Here is an 18,130-nt window from a genome sequence, read left to right on the forward strand (position 1 = left end):
TGGACTACTGATGTAATCCACCCGAGTTTTTTTTTTAACAGGCTCCTCCTTCACGACGTACCCTGAATGCCCAGCTGCTAGCCTGCTAGCCTGCTAGCAGCAGCCCGCTAGCTGTCTAGAGCATATCGGACTGTTAGCTGAATAGGTCCATCAGCCAATTTCTTGGGCTACTATACCAATTTTGCCAATTGGCCTGCACCCTTTTACTACACGGAGCCCTGCTGATCCATCACAACTGGTCTGCCAACGTAAACACACAGGGGGGCTACAACAGACATCTTCCGTTGCGACGTCCCTCTAATGCCCTTCTGCTAGCCTGCTAGCCCCAGCCCGCTATCTGTCTGAATCGCCGTGCCTCCAACTCGCCTAGCTACTCACTGGAACCCTATGATCACTCGGCTACCCATGCCTCTCCCTAATGTCAATATGCCTTGTCCATTGCTGATTTGGTTAGTGTTTATTGTCTTATTTCACTGCAGAGCCCTAATCAATATGCCTTAGCTAACCCTTTTGTTCCACCTCCCACACATGCAGTGACCTCACCTGGTTTAAATGGTGGCTCCAGAGACAATACCTCTCTCATCTTCACTCAATACTTAGGTAAACACCTCCACTGTATTCACATCCTACCATACCTTTGTCTGTACATAAATGCTTTAATATATTCTACGGCGCCCAGAAACCTGCTCCTTTTACTCTCTGCTCCAAACGTACTAGACGACCAGTTCTTATAGCCTTTAGCCGTGCCCTTATCCTACTCCTCTTCTGTTCTTCTGGTGATGGAGAGGTTAATCCAGGCCCTGCAGTGCCTAGCTCCACTCCCATTCCCCAGGCGCTCTCATTTGTTGACTTATGTAACAGTAAAAGCCTTGGTTTCATGCATGTTAACATTAGAAGCTTCATTCCTAAGTTTGTTTTATTCCCTGCATCAGCACACTCTACCAACCCGGATGTCCTAGCCGTGTCTGAAAAGTGGCTTAGGAAGGACACCAAAAACCCTGAAATTTCCATCCCTAACTATAACATTTTCCGACAAGATAGAATTGCCAAAGGGGGCGGCATTGCAATCAACTGCAGAGATAGCCTGCATAATTCTGTCTTACTATCCAGGTCTGTGCCCAAACAATTTGAGCTTCTACTTTTAAAAATCTACCTATCTAGAAACAAGTCTCTCACTGTTGCCGCTTGCTATAGACCACCTTCTGCCCCCAGCTGTGCCCTGGACACCATATGTGAATTGATTGCCCCCCATCTATCTTCAGAGCTCGTGCTGTTAGGTGACCTAAACTGGGACATGCTTAACTCCCCGGCCATCCTACAATCTAAGCTTGATGCCCTCAATCTCACACAAATTATCAATGAACCACCAGGTACAACCCCAAATCCGTAAACACGGGCACCCTCATAGATATCATCCTAACCAACCTGCTTTCCAAAAACACCTCTGCGGTCTTCAACCAGGATCTCAGCGATCACTGCCTCATTGCCTGCATCCGTAATGGGTCTGCGATCAAAAGACCACCTGTCACGGGATTCTTCCTGGGAAGGAGAGGATGACCAAAATGCGGCGTGGTTTGTGTTCATCTTGATATTTAATGACGAAAACACTGAACACTGAAACACACTATACAAAACAATAAACAAATAACGACCGTGAAGATAAATGAGAACTGTGATGACACAAACAATCAACATAGACAATCACACACAAACAAACAGTGAAACCCAGGCTACCTAAGTATGATTCTCAATCAGAGACAACTAATGACACCTGCCTCTGATTGAGAACCATACTAGGCCGAAACATACAAATCCCCAAATCATAGAAAAACAAACATAGACTGCCCACCCCAACTCACGCCCTGACCATACTAAATAAATACAAAACAAAGGAAATAAAGGTCAGAACGTGACACCACCCCTCATCACTGTCAAACGCTCCCTAAAACAATTCAGCGAGCAGGCCATTCTAATCGACCTGGTCCAGGTTTCCTGGAAGGAAATTGACCTCATTCCGTCAGTAGAGGATGCCTGGTTATTCTTTAAAAAGTGCCTTCCTCACCATCTTAAATAAGCATGCCCCATTCAATTTTTTTTTAAACCAGGAACAGATATAGCCCTTGGTTCACTCCAGATCTGACTGCCCTTGACCAGCACAAAAACATCCTGTGGCGTACTGCATTAGCATCGAATAGTCCCCGCGATATGCAACTTTTCAGGGAAGTTAGGAACCAATATACACAGGCAATTAGGAAAGCAAAGGCTAGCTTTTTCAAACAGAAATTTGCATCCTGTAGCACAAACTCAAAAAAGTTCTGGGACACTGTAAAGTCCATGGAGAATAATAGCACTTCCTCCCAGATGCCCACTGCACTGAGGCTAAGAAACACTGTCACCACCGAAAAATCCACGATAATTGAGAATTTCAATAAGTATTTTTCCACGGCTGGCCATGCTTTCCACCTGGCTACCCCTACCCCGATCAACAGCCCTGCACCCCCCACAGCAACTTGCCCAAGCCTCCTCCATTTCTCCTTCACCCAAATCCAGATAGCTGATGTTCTGAAAGAGCTGCAAAATCTGGACCCCTACAAATCAGCCAGGCTAGACAATCTGGACCCTCTCTAAAATGATCTGCCGAAACTGTTGCAACCCCTATTACTAGCCTGTTCAACCTCTCTTTCGTATCGTCTGAGATCCCCAAAGATTGGAAAGCTGCCGCGGTCATCCCCCTCTACAAAGGGGGAGACACTCTAGACCCAAACTGCTACAGACCTATATCTATCCTACCCTGCATTTCTAAGGTCTTTGAAAGCCAAGTTAACAAACAGATCACCGACCATTTCGAATCCCACCGTACCTTTTCCACTATGCAATCTGGTTTCCGAGCTGGTCATGGGTGCACCTCAGCCACGCTCAAGGTCCTAAATGATATCATAACTGCCATCGATAAGAGACAATACTGTGCAGCTGTATTCATTGACCTGGCCAAGGCTTTCGACTCTTTCAATCATCATATTCTTATCGGCAGACTCAACAGCCTTGGTTTCTCAAATGTCTGCCTCGCCTGGTTCACCAACTAATCCTCAGACAGAGTTCAGTGTGTCAAATCGAAGGGCCTGTTGTCCGGACCTCTGGCAGTCCCTATGAGGGTGCCACAGGGTTCAATTCTCAGGCCGACACTTTTCTCTGTATACATCAATGATGTTCCTCTTTCTGCTGGTGATTCTCTGATCCACTTCTACGCAGATGACACCATTCTGTATACTTCAGGCCCTTCTTTGGACACTGTGTTAACTAACCTCCAGACGAGCTTCAATGCCATACAACTCTCCTTCCGTGGCCTCCAACTGCTCTTAAATGCAAGTAAAACTAAATGCATAGTCTTCAACTGATCACTGCCTACACCTGACCGCCCATCCAACATCACTACTCTGGACAGTTCTGACTTAAAATATGTGGACAATTACAAATACCTACAGTGCCTTGCGAAAGTATTCGGCCCCCTTGAACTTTGCGACCTTTTGCCACATTTTAGGCTTCAAACATAAAGATATAAAACTGTATTTTTTGTGAAGAATCAACAACAAGTGGGACACAATCATGAAGTGGAACAACATTTATTGGATATTTCAAACTATTTTAACAAATCAGAAACTGAAAAATTGGGCGTGCAAAATTATTCAGCCCCTTTACTTTCAGTGCAGCAAACTCTCTCCAGAAGTTCAGTGAGGATCTCTGAATGATCCAATGTTGACCTAAATGACTAATGATGATAAATACAATCCACCTGTGTGTAATCAAGTCTCCGTATAAATGCACCTGCACTGTGATAGTCTCAGAGGTCCGTTAAAAGCGCAGAGAGCATCATGAAGAACAAGGAACACACCAGGCAGGTCCGAGATACTGTTGTGAAGAAGTTTAAAGCCGGATTTGGATACAAAAAGATTTCCCAAGCTTTAAACATCCCAAGGAGCACTGTGCAAGCGATAATATTGAAATGGAAGGAGTATCAGACCACTGCAAATCTACCAAGACCTGGCCGTCCCTCTAAACTTTCAGCTCATACAAGGAGAAGACTGATCAGAGATGCAGCCAAGAGGCCCATGATCACTCTGGATGAACTGCAGAGATCTACAGCTGAGGTGGGAGACTCTGTCCATAGGACAACAATCAGTCGTATATTGCACAAATCTGGCCTTTATGGAAGAGTGGCAAGAAGAAAGCCATTTCTTAAAGATATCCATAAAAAGTGTTGTTTAAAGTTTGCCACAAGCCACCTGGGAGACACACCAAACATGTGGAAGAAGGTGCTCTGGTCAGATGAAACCAAAATTTAACTTTTTGGCAACAATGCAAAACGTTATGTTTGGCGTAAAAGCAACACAGCTCATCACCCTGAACACACCATCCCCACTGTCAAACATGGTGGTAGCAGCATCATGGTTTGGGCCTGCTTTTCTTCAGCAGGGACAGGGAAGATGGTTAAAATTGATGGGAAGATGGATGGAGCCAAATACAGGACCATTCTGGAAGAAAACCTGATGGAGTCTGCAAAAGACCTGAGACTGGGACGGAGATTTGTCTTCCAACAAGACAATGATCCAAAACATAAAGCAAAATCTACAATGGAATGGTTCAAAAATAAACATTTCCAGGTGTTAGAATGGCCAAGTCAAAGTTCAGACCTGAATCCAATCGAGAATCTGTGGAAAGAACTGAAAACTGCTGTTCACAAATGCTCTCCATCCAACCTCACTGAGCTCGAGCTGTTTTGCAAGGAGGAATGGGAAAAAATTTCAGTCTCTCGATGTGCAAAACTGATAGAGACATACCCCAAGCGACTTACAGCTGTAATCACAGCAAAAGGTGGCGCTACAAAGTATTAACTTAAGGGGGCTGAATAATTTTGCACGCCCAATTTTTCAGTTTTTGATTTGTTAAAAAGGTTTGAAATATCCAATAAATGTCGTTCCACTTCATGATTGTGTCCCACTTGTTGTTGATTCTTCACAAAAAAAATACAGTTTTATATCTTTATGTTTGAAGCCTGAAATGTGGCAAAAGGTCGCAAAGTTCAAGGGGGCCGAATACTTTCGCAAGGCACTGTAGGTGTCTGTCTGGTTAGACACAAACTCATATTAAGCATCTCCAATCCAAAATTAAATCTAGAATCAACTTCCTATTTCGCAACAAAGCATCCTTCACTCATGCTGTCAAACATACCCTCGTAAAACTGACTATCCTTCCGATCCTTGACTTTGGCGATGTCTTATACAACATAGCCTCCAACACTCTACTCAGAAAATTGGATGCAGTCTATCACAGTGCCATCTGTTCTGTCACCAAAGCCCCATATACAGTGCCTTGCGAAAGTATTCGGCCCCCTTGAACTTTGCAACCTTTTGTCACATTTCAGGCTTCAAACATAAAGATATAAAACTGTATTTTTTTGTGAAGAATCAACAACAAGTGGGACACAATCATGAAGTGGAACGAAATTTATTGGATATTTCAAACTTTTTAACAAATCAAAAACTGAAAAATTGGGCGTGCAAAATTATTGATTACTACCCACAGCTTCATATTTGTTGCCAAACCCACTGGCTCCAGGTCATCTATAAGTCTTAGCTCGGTAAAGCCCTGCCTTATCTCAGCTCACTGGTCACCATAGCAGCACCCACCCGTAGCACGCGCTCCAGCAGGTATATTTCACTGGTCACCCCCAAAGCCAATTCCTCCTTTGGCCGCCTTTCCTTCCAGTTCTCTGCTGCCAATGACTGGAACGAATTGCAAAAATCACTGAAGCTGGAGACTCATATCTCCCTCTCTAACTTTAAGCACCAGCTGTCAGAGCAGCTCACAGATCGCTGCACCTGTACATAGTCCAGCTGTAAATAGCCCATCCAACTACCTCATCCCCATAATGTTATTTTTTTTCTTCTCCTTTGCACACACTTCTCCTTCTCCTTCTTCTCCTTCTCCTTTGCACCCCAGTATCTCTACTTGCACATTCATCTACTACACATCTATCACTCCAGTGTTTAATTGCTAAATTGTATTTGTTTCGCCACCATGGCCTATTTATTGCCTGTAATTGTTTCGCCACTCCCTTATCTTACCTCATTTGCACACACTGTATATATACTTTTTTTATTGTGTTATTGACTATGTTTGTTTATTCCATGTGTAACTCTGTGTTGTTGTTTGTGTCGTACTGCATTGCTTTATCTTGGCCAGGTCGCAGTTCTAAATGAGAACTTGTTCTCAACTAGCCTACCTGGTTAAATAAAGGTGAATTAAAAATAAATAAATGAATATCTATATAATAATTCACATTTCCTGTTGCTGCAGAACTATTTTCCAGCAAACCTGCTCAAATTAACATCCTACATCTATATGTGACAGAACTAAAAACCTGCATTGAAGGGGCGGAGTTATGTCAGATTAATCCACCCTCTCCTATCATCAACATTCTCACACTGTAGATATCTGATCTGATGCTGCTTGGCAGTGATCGTTTTTGTTGGTTGTAGTGACTCCCCACTCCCCATAAATATTCCTAGAAAGTATTCCTATGCATGAAAATCACAAGTGAAATATATTGAGACACAGCTTAGCCTTTTGTTAATCACCCTGTCATCTCAGATTTTCAAAATATGCTTTACAGCCAAAGCTAGACAAGCATTTGTGTAAGTTTATCGATAGCCTAGCTTAGCATTTTGTCCAGCTAGCAGCAGGTAACTTGGTCACGGAAATCAGAAAAGCAATCAAATTAAATCGTTTACCTTTGATGAGCTTCGGATGTTTTCACTCACGAGACTCCCAGTTAGATAGCCAATGTTCCTTTTTTCCCAAAATATTTTTTTGTAGGCGAAATAGCTCCGTTTGTTCTTCACGTTTGGCTGAGAAATCGCCCGGAAATTGCAGTCACGAAAACTCTGAAAAATATAATAGCTCCATAATAATCGACAGAAACATGGCAAACGTTGTTTATAATCAATCCTCAAGGTGTTTTTCAAATATCTATTCAATAATATATCCACCGGGACAATAGGTTTTTCAGTAGGACCGATTGGACTAATGGCTACCTCTGTATTTTACGCGAGAATCACTCTGGGAGCCATCAGGTGACCAGTTGCGCAATGTAGCCGCTTACGGGTATTCTTCAACATAAATGCGTAAAACTACGTCACAATGCTGTAGACACCTTGGGGAATACGGAGAATGAGTAATCTGGTTGATAGCCCATTCACTGCTCAATAGGGATGCATTGGAACGCAGCGCTTTCAAAACACGAGGCACTTCCGGATTGGATTTTTCTCAGGCTTTCGCCTACAACATCAGTTCTGTTATACTCACAGACAATATTTTTACAGTTTTGGAAACTTTAGAGTATTTTCTATCCTAAGCTGTCAATTATATGCATATTCTAGCATCGTGTCCTGACAAAACATCCCGTTTACTACAGGAACGTTATTTTTCCAAAAATGAAAATACTGCCCCCTAGTCACAAAAGGTTAAAAAGCTTCACATGTGACTGTAACCAACCTGATGAATTGTACAGTTGGGGGTGTACTTCATAAAGTTACAAAACACCTCATAACGTTACAAAAAATTCCCAATATGCTTTGTCCTGCCCCTACACATACTGTATATATCTAGTTTGGAATACTATATTACATACTCAGCAGGTAAAAAGTATGACTTTTTCATGACTCTGGCACTGGTTCAGCCATTATTTGGAGCAACAAATGATGCTTTTTGCAGTTAGCCATGCCAAGTTACATAACGGGGCCCCTGAGTTGCGTTTGTACGATCCTAGAAAAAAAAGAAGTTTACTTGGAAAGCACAATCAAGGTTTTGTCGGCCAAAAAAGTAAGTACACACACCTCCATTTACTGTACATGCCCATTTCATAAACCTTTCCATAAAGCCTGCAAGTATAATGCTTTACAACTTGTTAGCTTGTATGAGCCTTTATAATATCTTATGGAATTTGCTGGCGTGTTATGATCAATGGAATTAAACAATTTATTAATTCTGTTTGATCACTCACTGCATTCTCTTTTCCAAGTTCCAAATGATTAGTTGAGATTTCAGGTGAAAGCACACAACACAAACAGTCAGGCCCTTCACCGTAATCAGATCAGCATTGATTGAGTGGCGTGAATCCAAGAGGATCTGGACTTTGGTTTGAACTACAAGGTATTTCTCTTTGATATTGGTTGCATAGCAAACCAGAAGTCAATGGGTTTTTTTTCTCCACAGGCTATCCTATAGGATAGCAACCATTAGAGATGTCTTGGACATACAGCAATAAACAATGTACTGTACATGATTGCCTAACATGGTTTTCCAGTGAAAAGTGAAACATTTCAAGAAAAGTGGAGAAATGACATGACTAACCAGAAAGAACATTGTGTAGCTGTTCCAGGGGGAAAAAACATGAAACATGCCTTTTAAAAGTCTGGATCTGGACATTAACGTGGGGCTCGTACTGCTGAAGCATAACATTTCACGGTTAGTGATTGATAGTGAGTATGTATAGCATTCCAGATGTGCTCTTGGCTTTACTCACAACAGCTCTTTCATTAGGCAGCAAAAACACTTTGGAACAAGGGTCAAATGGGAGTCTTGTTTGGAGTTATGTAATGTTTGCCCAATTTGAGGGGAGGCTCCTGCTTGGGGGCTGTCTCACATCTGTAGTTGCTCTTACACAACCCTGATTGTGGCGGGACCCTACACTATAAAAAACCCTGTCGTCTGGAGAGGCAAAGTACCTCAGCCCTTTTTTTGAACAAGGTATGTACTACATGGATAGTAGGTTTTTACATCTATTCCGCTTGTGGGTTTTTTTTTTCTTTCAAAAAAATAACTTTTTAAAATAACTTTTCACATTTTGGATTAGTTTGCACGCTTTGTAGAGTGAAGCTGTAATGGAGTGGGATATGGCTCTTGTATTGACCTGATGGGATGTACTGGTGGTAATGTTGTGATATTTTTTCATGACTCTGGGCACTGTCTTCCACAGATCCATCAACAAGGCAACATGCTGAGGATCTGTGTGGCCCTCTGTGCCCTGGCAACATGCTGGGCACAGGACTGTCAAGTTTCAAACATTCAGGTCATGCAGAACTTCGATAGGAGCAGGGTAAGAACACAATTCTAATTTCGGAAATGTAACTTCTCATAAACTATCTCTGCTCTTGTCCAATTTTGATCTATCAGCTTTGGAATGTTAAATGTTGAAGAATGGAACTGGAATGTCATTGTATGGTATGCAGGGATTGATAGAGCTCGCATTTCCTCTTGCAGTATACTGGTAGGTGGTATGCTGTGGCCAAGAAAGATCCTGTTGGTCTGTTTCTCTTGGACAATGTCGTCGCTCAGTTCTCAGTAGATGAAAGTGGCAAAATGACTGCAACTGCCCACGGCAGAGTTATCATCCTGAAGTGAGTTCTGTTCACTTACAAATGATACAAATTGTTCCTGAACTTCATTATGCTTTCACTTCCACTGAACTTCCCCATTTATCCTCCCTTTTTCCTCCCTTTAGCAACTGGGAAATGTGTGCCAACATGTTCGGCACCTTCGAGGACACTCCAGACCCTGCCAAGTTCAAGATGAGATATTGGGGCGCTGCTTCATACCTCCAGACTGGAAGTAAGAAAGACTACAGGCTCACACTCAAGACTAACATCTCCTATTGTTGTGCAGAATATTCCATTGAGTTACTCCACCCCACGTTGATGATAACTCTTCCTCATTAGTATATAATAGCATGCCATTGATGAAGCTGCCTGCTGTCAAAGCCTGCTGTTAAACCAACCATTGCTATGATTCTGTCTCCTCTCTCCTCCACATAGACGATGACCACTGGGTCATTGACACCGACTACGACAACTACGCCATCCACTACTCCTGCAGAGAGGTTGACCTGGATGGCACCTGCCTGGACGGATACTCCTTCATCTTCTCCCGTCACCCCACTGGCCTGAGGCCCGAGGACCAGAAGATTGTCACAGACAAGAAAAAGGAGATCTGCTTCCTCGGCAAATACAGACGCGTTGGACACACTGGTAAGAGTTGTAACAACTACATTTAAAAATGAAAAGCAATACTTTCCAAACAAACGATTGTGTAGCAAGCAATTGTGCAACTTTGGGTCTAACTTTTGTTAGCTAGTGTGTATGATGAACTCTTATTGAATCCAAATATCAGTTATAAGTTCATTATATGCAGTAGGTGTATATATATATATATATATATATGTTTTATTCCTCCGTTGCAGGTTTCTGTGAAAGCAGTTGATCTTTAACTACTCAGAGGGATATCGTGGGAGTAGAATTCCACAAGACTGTAAATATAAACCATGTTCCACAACAGCAACAAAAACAAACCATCCGTCACGAACCAGCCCCTTCTAGCAGTTGGGGAACTTTGCCATTACCAAAGATGACACCAATCAACCAAAGCAAATTATGTGTATCTGAATGTACAAGGGAATGGGATACTTTACTGATTGTCATTGTATGATGTAGTCTTGAACCTCTTTTTGAAATAAAAAAACCCACATATGTACTAGTTCAGTGTTTATTTTGTATTATTAGTATCAATGGTTTCAGTCATACTTTGTGCTCTGATGTCATCAGGTTTGTTTGCTATCCATACAACTGCATTGTCCCACATGGTTTCCATTCGACTGTGACAAACAGACAATGAATACTCAAAGATTGTGTTGATACAGGACAATGGCTATAATCTTTATTGCAAATGTTTGTACAGTGCATAACAAATAAAGAGCAAATACATCTTTTGTATACAGGCCAAAACAAAAATAGAATCAAAGCTACCCAATTGTCTGAAAAAAAAGTAAAGGATGCATGTTTCTCTGTTGCAAATTGTCACAAATTGGCATCAAACACAGATTTATTCATAACACAGTGCTTGGAACCAACCATATGAATATTCTGCAGCAGTAACCTTACAGCTAAGACCATGTTGTCACATTCCTTGAATAGAGACACCTCAACCTCTTTTCCACTACCCAGAGAAGCCTCGCTAATCCTTGGCCTTAAATCGTTTCAGTCTGGGTTATAGGATTTGCTCATGCAATCTCATTCAAGCTTTAGTTTTGCTGGTTTGCAAAGTAAGAACTGAGGCAGAAGTGGGCCTTGTTCACACATTTACAGTACCTTCAGAAAGTAAGCACACCCCTTGACTTTTTCCAAATGTAGTTTTGTTACAGCCTGAATTTTAAATGCTTTTGTGTCACTGGCCTACACACAATACCCCATAATGTGAAAGTGGAATTATGTTTTCGACATTGTTACAAATTTATAAAAAATGTAAGGATGAAATGTCTTGAGTCAATAAGCTTTCAACCCTGTTGTTATGGCAAGCCTAAATAAGTTCAGGAGTAAAAATGTGCTTAACAAGTCACGTAATAAGTTGCACAGTCCGTGCAAGCATGATTTTTGATTGACTACCTCATCTCTGTACCCCACACACAATTATCTGTAAAGTCCCTCAGTTGACCAGTGAATTTCAAACACAGATTCAACCACATAGACCAGGAAGGTTTTCCAATGTCTCGCAAAGAAGGGCACCTATTGGTAAAGGGGTAAAAAAAAAGCAGAAAAAAGAAATCCCTTTGAGCATGGTGAAATGATGAACTACACTTTGGATGGTGTATCAATACACCCAGTCACTACAAAGATAAAGGCTTCCTTCCTAACTCAGTTGCCGAAGAGGAAGGAAACCACTCAGGGATTTCACCAAGAGGCCAATGGTGACTTTAAAACAGTTACAGAGTTTAATGGCTGTGATAGGAGAAAACAGAGGATGTATCTCCACAAAACTAACCTAAATGACAGAGTGAAAAGAAGGAAGCCTGTACAGAATGAAAATATTCCAAAACATGCATGTTTGCAATGTGGCAAATACATTACCTTTATGTCCTTAATACAAAGTCTTATGTTTGGGGAAAATCTAACACAACACATCACTGAGTACCACTCTTTATATTTTCAAGCATTGTGGTGGCTGCATCATGTTATGGGAATGCTTGTTAACGGCAAGAACTATGGAGTTTAAAAAAAATAAAAATAAAAGAAATAGAGGTAAGCACAGGCAAAATCCTAGAGGAAACCCTTGTTCAGTCTGAAACTGGGAGACAAATTCACCTTTCAGCAGGACAATAATTTAAAACACTTGGCCAAATATACATGTTTTGCTTAAAATAGACTTGCGAATCTATGGCAAGACTTGTAAATGGCTGTCTTGCAATGATCAACAACCAACTTGACAGAGCTTGAATAATTAAAAAATAAATAATGTGAAAATATTGTACATTTTAGGTGTGCAAAGCTCTTAGAGACTTACCCAGACAGACTCATAGCTGTAATCCCTGCCAAAGGCGATTCTAGCATGTATTGACTAAGGGGTGTGAATACTTATGTAAATGAAATAATTCTGTATTTCATTTTCAATAAATTGGCAAAAAAGTCTAAAAACATGTTTTCACTTTGTCATTATGGGGATGGTGTATAGATGGGTGAGAACATTTTGAATAAGTCAAGGGGTATGAATACTTTCTGAAGGCACTGTACCATTGACTAGTTACCATTACCCAGTGCAGCTGTTTTTATCTCAATATCAAATCATTTCTGGGTAACAATCTAGTAACTTACTGTGCTAGTTTTCCATAAAAATTTTCAAAAGAGATTTTTTGTAAAAACAATATTCTCAAGCAAAAAAATTGCTAGGACTAACTGAGAGTGGTCTGAGTGGAGGGCACCAAAGTGGTGCATTAACCACAGTTAGGATTGTGGTGTGGGTATCAATCCAGCGGTCAGATTTATTTCATACTTTTACAGTATTAGTTTCATCAGCTGTCAACCAGAAAAACTGAATTTTGACTTCCCTGGGCCTTTAACACGTTGATGGAATACAACTTAGGGACACAAACATTTCTTATAAAGACAAAGTACAACGTAAAACATATTTTGGCGATACTTGCAAACATTAGAAAAAGTTTAATTTGAACCTGGACCTCAAAATACGCATCAGCCAATTACAATCATTGACGTAGTTGCACGTGATATAATGCTACACTGTAGCTGGTCCCATCAGCTAGCCTGGCACACGTTAGTCCTATGGTAACATCACCAGCTGACAGTGATTATTTCCTGTAGCAAATTCCGCATCAAAGACCTTAGACTTTATATCCACCAACCAATGGCATTTCTTAAAGGTCATTCTGAGAAGTAATTTCTCTCTCATGGCTAACTACCAGGAAGTTTGAAAAGGCAGGCTGATTGGGCGGGGAGCTTATATTTATGAGCTCGCCTTGACTGACAGCTCTTTGAAACACCTATGTTGAGCAACTTGGATGCAGTGTTGCAGTAAAATCATCTCAAGCACATTTTGTGACACAAAGGAACTCATATAATATTGAAATAGCATCAATGGTATAATTTATTTTAATACATCTCCCATTTGGCATGTCTCCTGTGATTCACAGCAGCACTGATGCATGTGTTGACTTGACAGCTGTGTCGGAGTTTTGAACAACCCTTCCCCCCGTTTTGTTACATGCTGGCTGAAGACCTAGCTAGCCAGTAACTAGCTAACGCCAGACACAGATGAAGACCTAGCTAGCCAGTAACTAGCTAACACCAGACACAGATGAAAGGGGAAACATAAATACCTTTGCCATAGATGAATAGGGTACATACAGTCAACATTTGGCACCAGTAGAGTAGCTATCTAGCTATATAAACCACGGCCCTCTGCAAACACGTTTTCTCCGATGTTTGTGACAAGGTGGTACTTATTTAAATTAGATAAGCGAATATCATGTTACCATTGGTGTATTAAAATGAGAGTTAAGGTAACATGTGGGAAGGGACCAGTAAGTTTATTATCAAACGTAATCAATGTAGAAGCAACAGTCATTTTCCATACTTTGGTCATAATACTTTAATCTGGTTTCCGTCAAATATCATCCTATTGTCATCTAATTTCCTGGGATTCTTCTGTAGACAGATGTTTCTTTCTAAATCAAGCCCAAACAATTGAATTGGCCACAGGTGGACTCCAATCAAGTTGTAGTGACATCTCAAGGATGATCAAAATACATTGGATTAACCTGAGCTCAATTCAGGGCGTCATAGCAAAGGGTGTGAATACTTATGTAAATGAGATATTTCTGTATTTAATTTGCAATAAATGCGCAAAAATGTATAAATTATGTTTTCACTATGTCATTATGGGGTTATTGTGCATATATTTAATACATTTTGAATTCAGTCTGTAACAACAAAATGTGGAATAAGTCCGTTTCACACAGATGCATGTGTTTTTACAGCAATAAAGATGTAGGAGGATTATACAACATGTAAGTTTATATTCATATGTTGTATATAGAAAGTTAAAGGCACTCGTGGTCTTCTCAAATAGCTGTAATTGACATGTTTACTGTAATCACTAATTGGTGGTGTGATCAACTAAGGTCAGAAGCAGTGAAATACAATGGCTGTAAGTTCGAATCTGACTTGGAGCAAGGTTTTTATTTGAAAAAAACAAAACACTCCACTGTTGGTCCTCGAGTCAAATAACGCATACAGTGCATTCAGGAGGTATTCGGGAGGTATTCAGACCACTTGACTTTTTCCACAATTTATTATTACAGCCTTCTAATATTGATCAAATAGTTTTAATCCTTCATCAATCTACACACAATACCCCATAATGACAGAGCAAAAACAGTTTTTTTGATTTTTTTCCACATAAAAAATAAATAAAATGAAATACCACATTTACATAAGTATTAAGACCCTTTACTCTGTACTTTGTTGAAACACATTTGGCAGTGATTACAGCCTTGAGTTTTCTTGGGTATGACGCTACAAGTGTGGCACACCTATATTTGGGGAGTTTCTCCCATTCTTCTCTGCAGATCCTCTCAAGCTCTGTTAGGTTGGATGGGGAGTGTCACCGCACAGCTATTTTCAGGTCTCTCCAGAAGATGTTCAATCAGGTTCAAGTCTGGGCTGGGCCACTCAAGGACATTCAGTCACTTGTCCCACAGCCACTCCTGTGTTGTCTTGGCTGTGTGCTTAGGGTCGTTGTTCTGTTGGAAGGTGAACCTTCACCCCAGTCTGAGGCCCTGAGCTCTTTGGAGCAGGTTTTCATCAAGGATCTCTCTGTACATTGCAGTGTTCATCTTTCCTTCGATCCTGACTAGTCTCATAGTCCCTGCCACTGAAAAACATCCCCATAGCATCATGCTGCTACCTCCATGCTTCACTGTAGGGATGGTGCCAGGTTTCCTCTACACGTGAGGCTTGGCATTCAGGCCAAAGAGTTCAATCTTGGTTTCATCAGATCAGAAAATATTTTTCCTCATGGTCTGAGAGTCTTTAGGTGCTTTTGGCAAACTCCAAGCGGGCTGTCGTGCCTTTTACTGAGGAGTGGATTCCTCTGGCCACTATACCATAAAAGCCTGATTAGTGGTGTGTTGCAGAGATAGTTGTCCTTCTGGAAGGTTCTACCATCTCCACAGAGGAACTCTGGAGCTCTGTCAGAGTGACCATCGGGTTCTTGGTCACCTCCCTGACCAAGGCCCTTCTTCCCTGATTGCTCAGTTTTTCCGGGAGGCCAGCTCTAGGAAGTGTCTTGTTCGTTCCAAACTTCTTCCATTTAAGAATGACACAATCCTGTCTTGGAGCTCTACGGACAATTCCTTCGACCTCATGGCTTGGTTTTTGCTCTGACATGCACTGTCAACTGTGGGACCTTATATAGACAGATATGTGCCTTGACAAATCATGTCCAATCAATTGAATTTACCACAGGTGGACTCCAAACAAGTTGTTAGCAATATCTCAAGGATTACCAATGGAAACAGGATGCACCTGAGCTCAATTTCGAGTCTCATAGCAAAGGGTCTGAATACTTATGTAAATAAGGTATTTCTGGTTTTTATTTTAAAACATTTGCAAAAATGTCTAAAAACCTGTTTTCGCTTTGTCATTATGGGTTATTGTATGTAGATTGGTGAGTACGATTTCTTCTTTAATCCATTTTAGAATAAGGTTGTAACGTAGCAAAATGTGGAAAAAGTCAAGGGATCTGAATACTTTCCGAATGCACTGTATTTGACAAAGTAGATGATTAAATGCATATAAAGCATTGCGTGTACACGCCCATGTAAAATAGCCTATGCAATTTGACTATTAGGCCATAGCCTAATGTTTATCTGCAAGGGTGAAAGACGTAGCTCCTCCTCAGGGCGGCAGGGTGGAGCGTGGTTAGTGGTTAGAGCGTTGGACTAGTAACCGGAAGGTTGCAAGTTCAAACCCTCGAGCTGACAAGGTACAAATCTGTCGTTCTGCCCCTGAACAGGCAGTTAACCCACTAGGCCATCATTGAAAATAAGAATTTGTTCTTAACTAGTTAAAAAAAGGTTTAAAAAAATAATCTTAATCCTCATTTACAACCTGTTGGCTGCACTTCCCTTCTCAACACGCTAACATAATACGATGGATAATATAATACCCATCTCTCATGCCAGAGGGAGGGTGCCGGATCTTAGCTACACACAAACTTGCCTTTTGTTAGACTCATATGGTTCAGGCCAGTAGTTCTCTTTGATAAGAGTTCTAAGTTTAGGTTTAAACCAAATATCAGCTGCCCATTTTTCCTTTTTGATCAGAAAGAGCTTGTCCTTGCTTTGGACCACATGGCAATTTGTTCCTGAATATCTACACACCTCATATCAGTTCCACAATTTTTTTTATCATTCTCTAGCCCACGGATAGTTAGGAGTAAGCTTCTAGTCAAATACATTTTGTGATTCTGTGTTCTGGCATATGTATCAGTCTATTCCATAGATGCACCATGTCACCCTTTTGCCTAACTACTGTGCACACTGCTCCCAACTCATACCTCCACAGACGGCCAGGTTTGGAGTCAGTTTGTGCACACACCAAGAAAGCTGTGGCTTGCTCTTTTTGGAACATTGTTACAATTAATATGTACTTTGGATCCCCATACCCCAGCAGGATAGGCCATCACAGGACATAGGATTTATACAGCTGAGAATAAGCACAGTAACCAAGGTCTTTACTTAATTTTGTTTAACACTGACCCCAAGGCTCTACCTGCATAATTTGCTAGTGATCTCATGCTGTATTTAAAGGTCATGTTGTCATCCATGTTATTTATAGAGCCCAGTGTAGAATAATGGGGGTTGTACCCAAAACAAAAGTTGTGTGCACTTCTCTGCATGCCCTTCTTTCTGAAATGGCCAACCTGGGTCTTCTCTCGATTTATCGTTAGTCTCCATTTAGTACACCATAAATTAACAATATCCAACATACACTGGAGGTCATCTTCGGTCTCAGCAAGGAGAACCATGTCAACAAGATGACCGGGAATATATCTGCAACTTCAACACCAAGTTTAGCATGTTTGATTGGTAGGGCTTAAACAAACATTTAGTGCAAATAAAGTGGGTTTTGAGTACACCTCCCTGCTTCACACTGTAAGGGGTTGGAAACCAGACAGTCCTAAGGTCACTGACCTGGACACATGCAACTGGAGCCCGATAAAGAGCTTTCATAGCATCAGAAAACCTTACATGAATTGTCATTTTAATTAGTCTAAAAGCAAGGTCTATTCACCCAATCAAAGCGTTCCGAAAATCAATAAATCAGCCAAAAGTTGGTTCTCTCTTGAATTCTAGCCCGGACCACTGTAGAGACAGTATAGCTATGGTCTATACACGCTCAGGCTTTCCTAAAGCCGTTCTGTTCATCTGGAAGCTGACCGGACAGTTCTAGATAGTGGGAGAGCACTAGTGGGAGAGCACAGGACTACAGTTTACATGAGGTGCTAATGTGACTAATCCCTCATTAGTTCAAAGGGATTTTAGGGCCATTTTTGGAAGATTTGGGGATAGGGTTGATTATGGATTGGTACCATACAGATGGAATAATGCCATTCTCAAAACAAGCCTGGAAGAGTTCAAATAGTGTTTGGAACAACATAGGCGATTACAAAACTTCATTAGACAAATCAATTAATGTATCTTTCTTTGGTTATGCAAGCTAAATCACCT

The 18,130-nt window shown here is 41.1% G+C and overlaps 2 protein-coding genes across 2 annotated transcripts in view; one reads left to right on the forward strand and one right to left on the reverse strand.

The window, feature by feature from the left end:
- Positions 1-14,753, reverse strand: part of pde6c (phosphodiesterase 6C, cGMP-specific, cone, alpha prime) — a 44,813-nt gene extending 30,060 nt beyond the window's left edge. Inside the window, exon 1 of the mRNA XM_021575798.2 lies at positions 13,715-14,753. Within this exon, the coding sequence (XP_021431473.1) occupies positions 13,715-13,723 (9 nt within the window). The 5' untranslated portion in view covers positions 13,724-14,753. The remainder of the gene's footprint in view (positions 1-13,714) is intronic.
- Positions 8,748-10,586, forward strand: rbp4 (retinol binding protein 4, plasma). Its single transcript, NM_001124278.2, is given in 6 exon segments — positions 8,748-8,805; positions 9,035-9,154; positions 9,319-9,455; positions 9,560-9,666; positions 9,870-10,082; positions 10,295-10,586. Coding segments are annotated over 5 exon segments (579 nt in total). The 5' UTR covers positions 8,748-8,805; positions 9,035-9,052; the 3' UTR covers positions 10,315-10,586.
- Positions 14,754-18,130: the final 3,377 nt, after the last annotated feature.

This window comes from Oncorhynchus mykiss, chromosome 20 (assembly GCF_013265735.2).
Source record: "Oncorhynchus mykiss isolate Arlee chromosome 20, USDA_OmykA_1.1, whole genome shotgun sequence".
In the NCBI taxonomy this organism is placed as follows: Eukaryota; Metazoa; Chordata; class Actinopteri; order Salmoniformes; family Salmonidae; genus Oncorhynchus; species Oncorhynchus mykiss.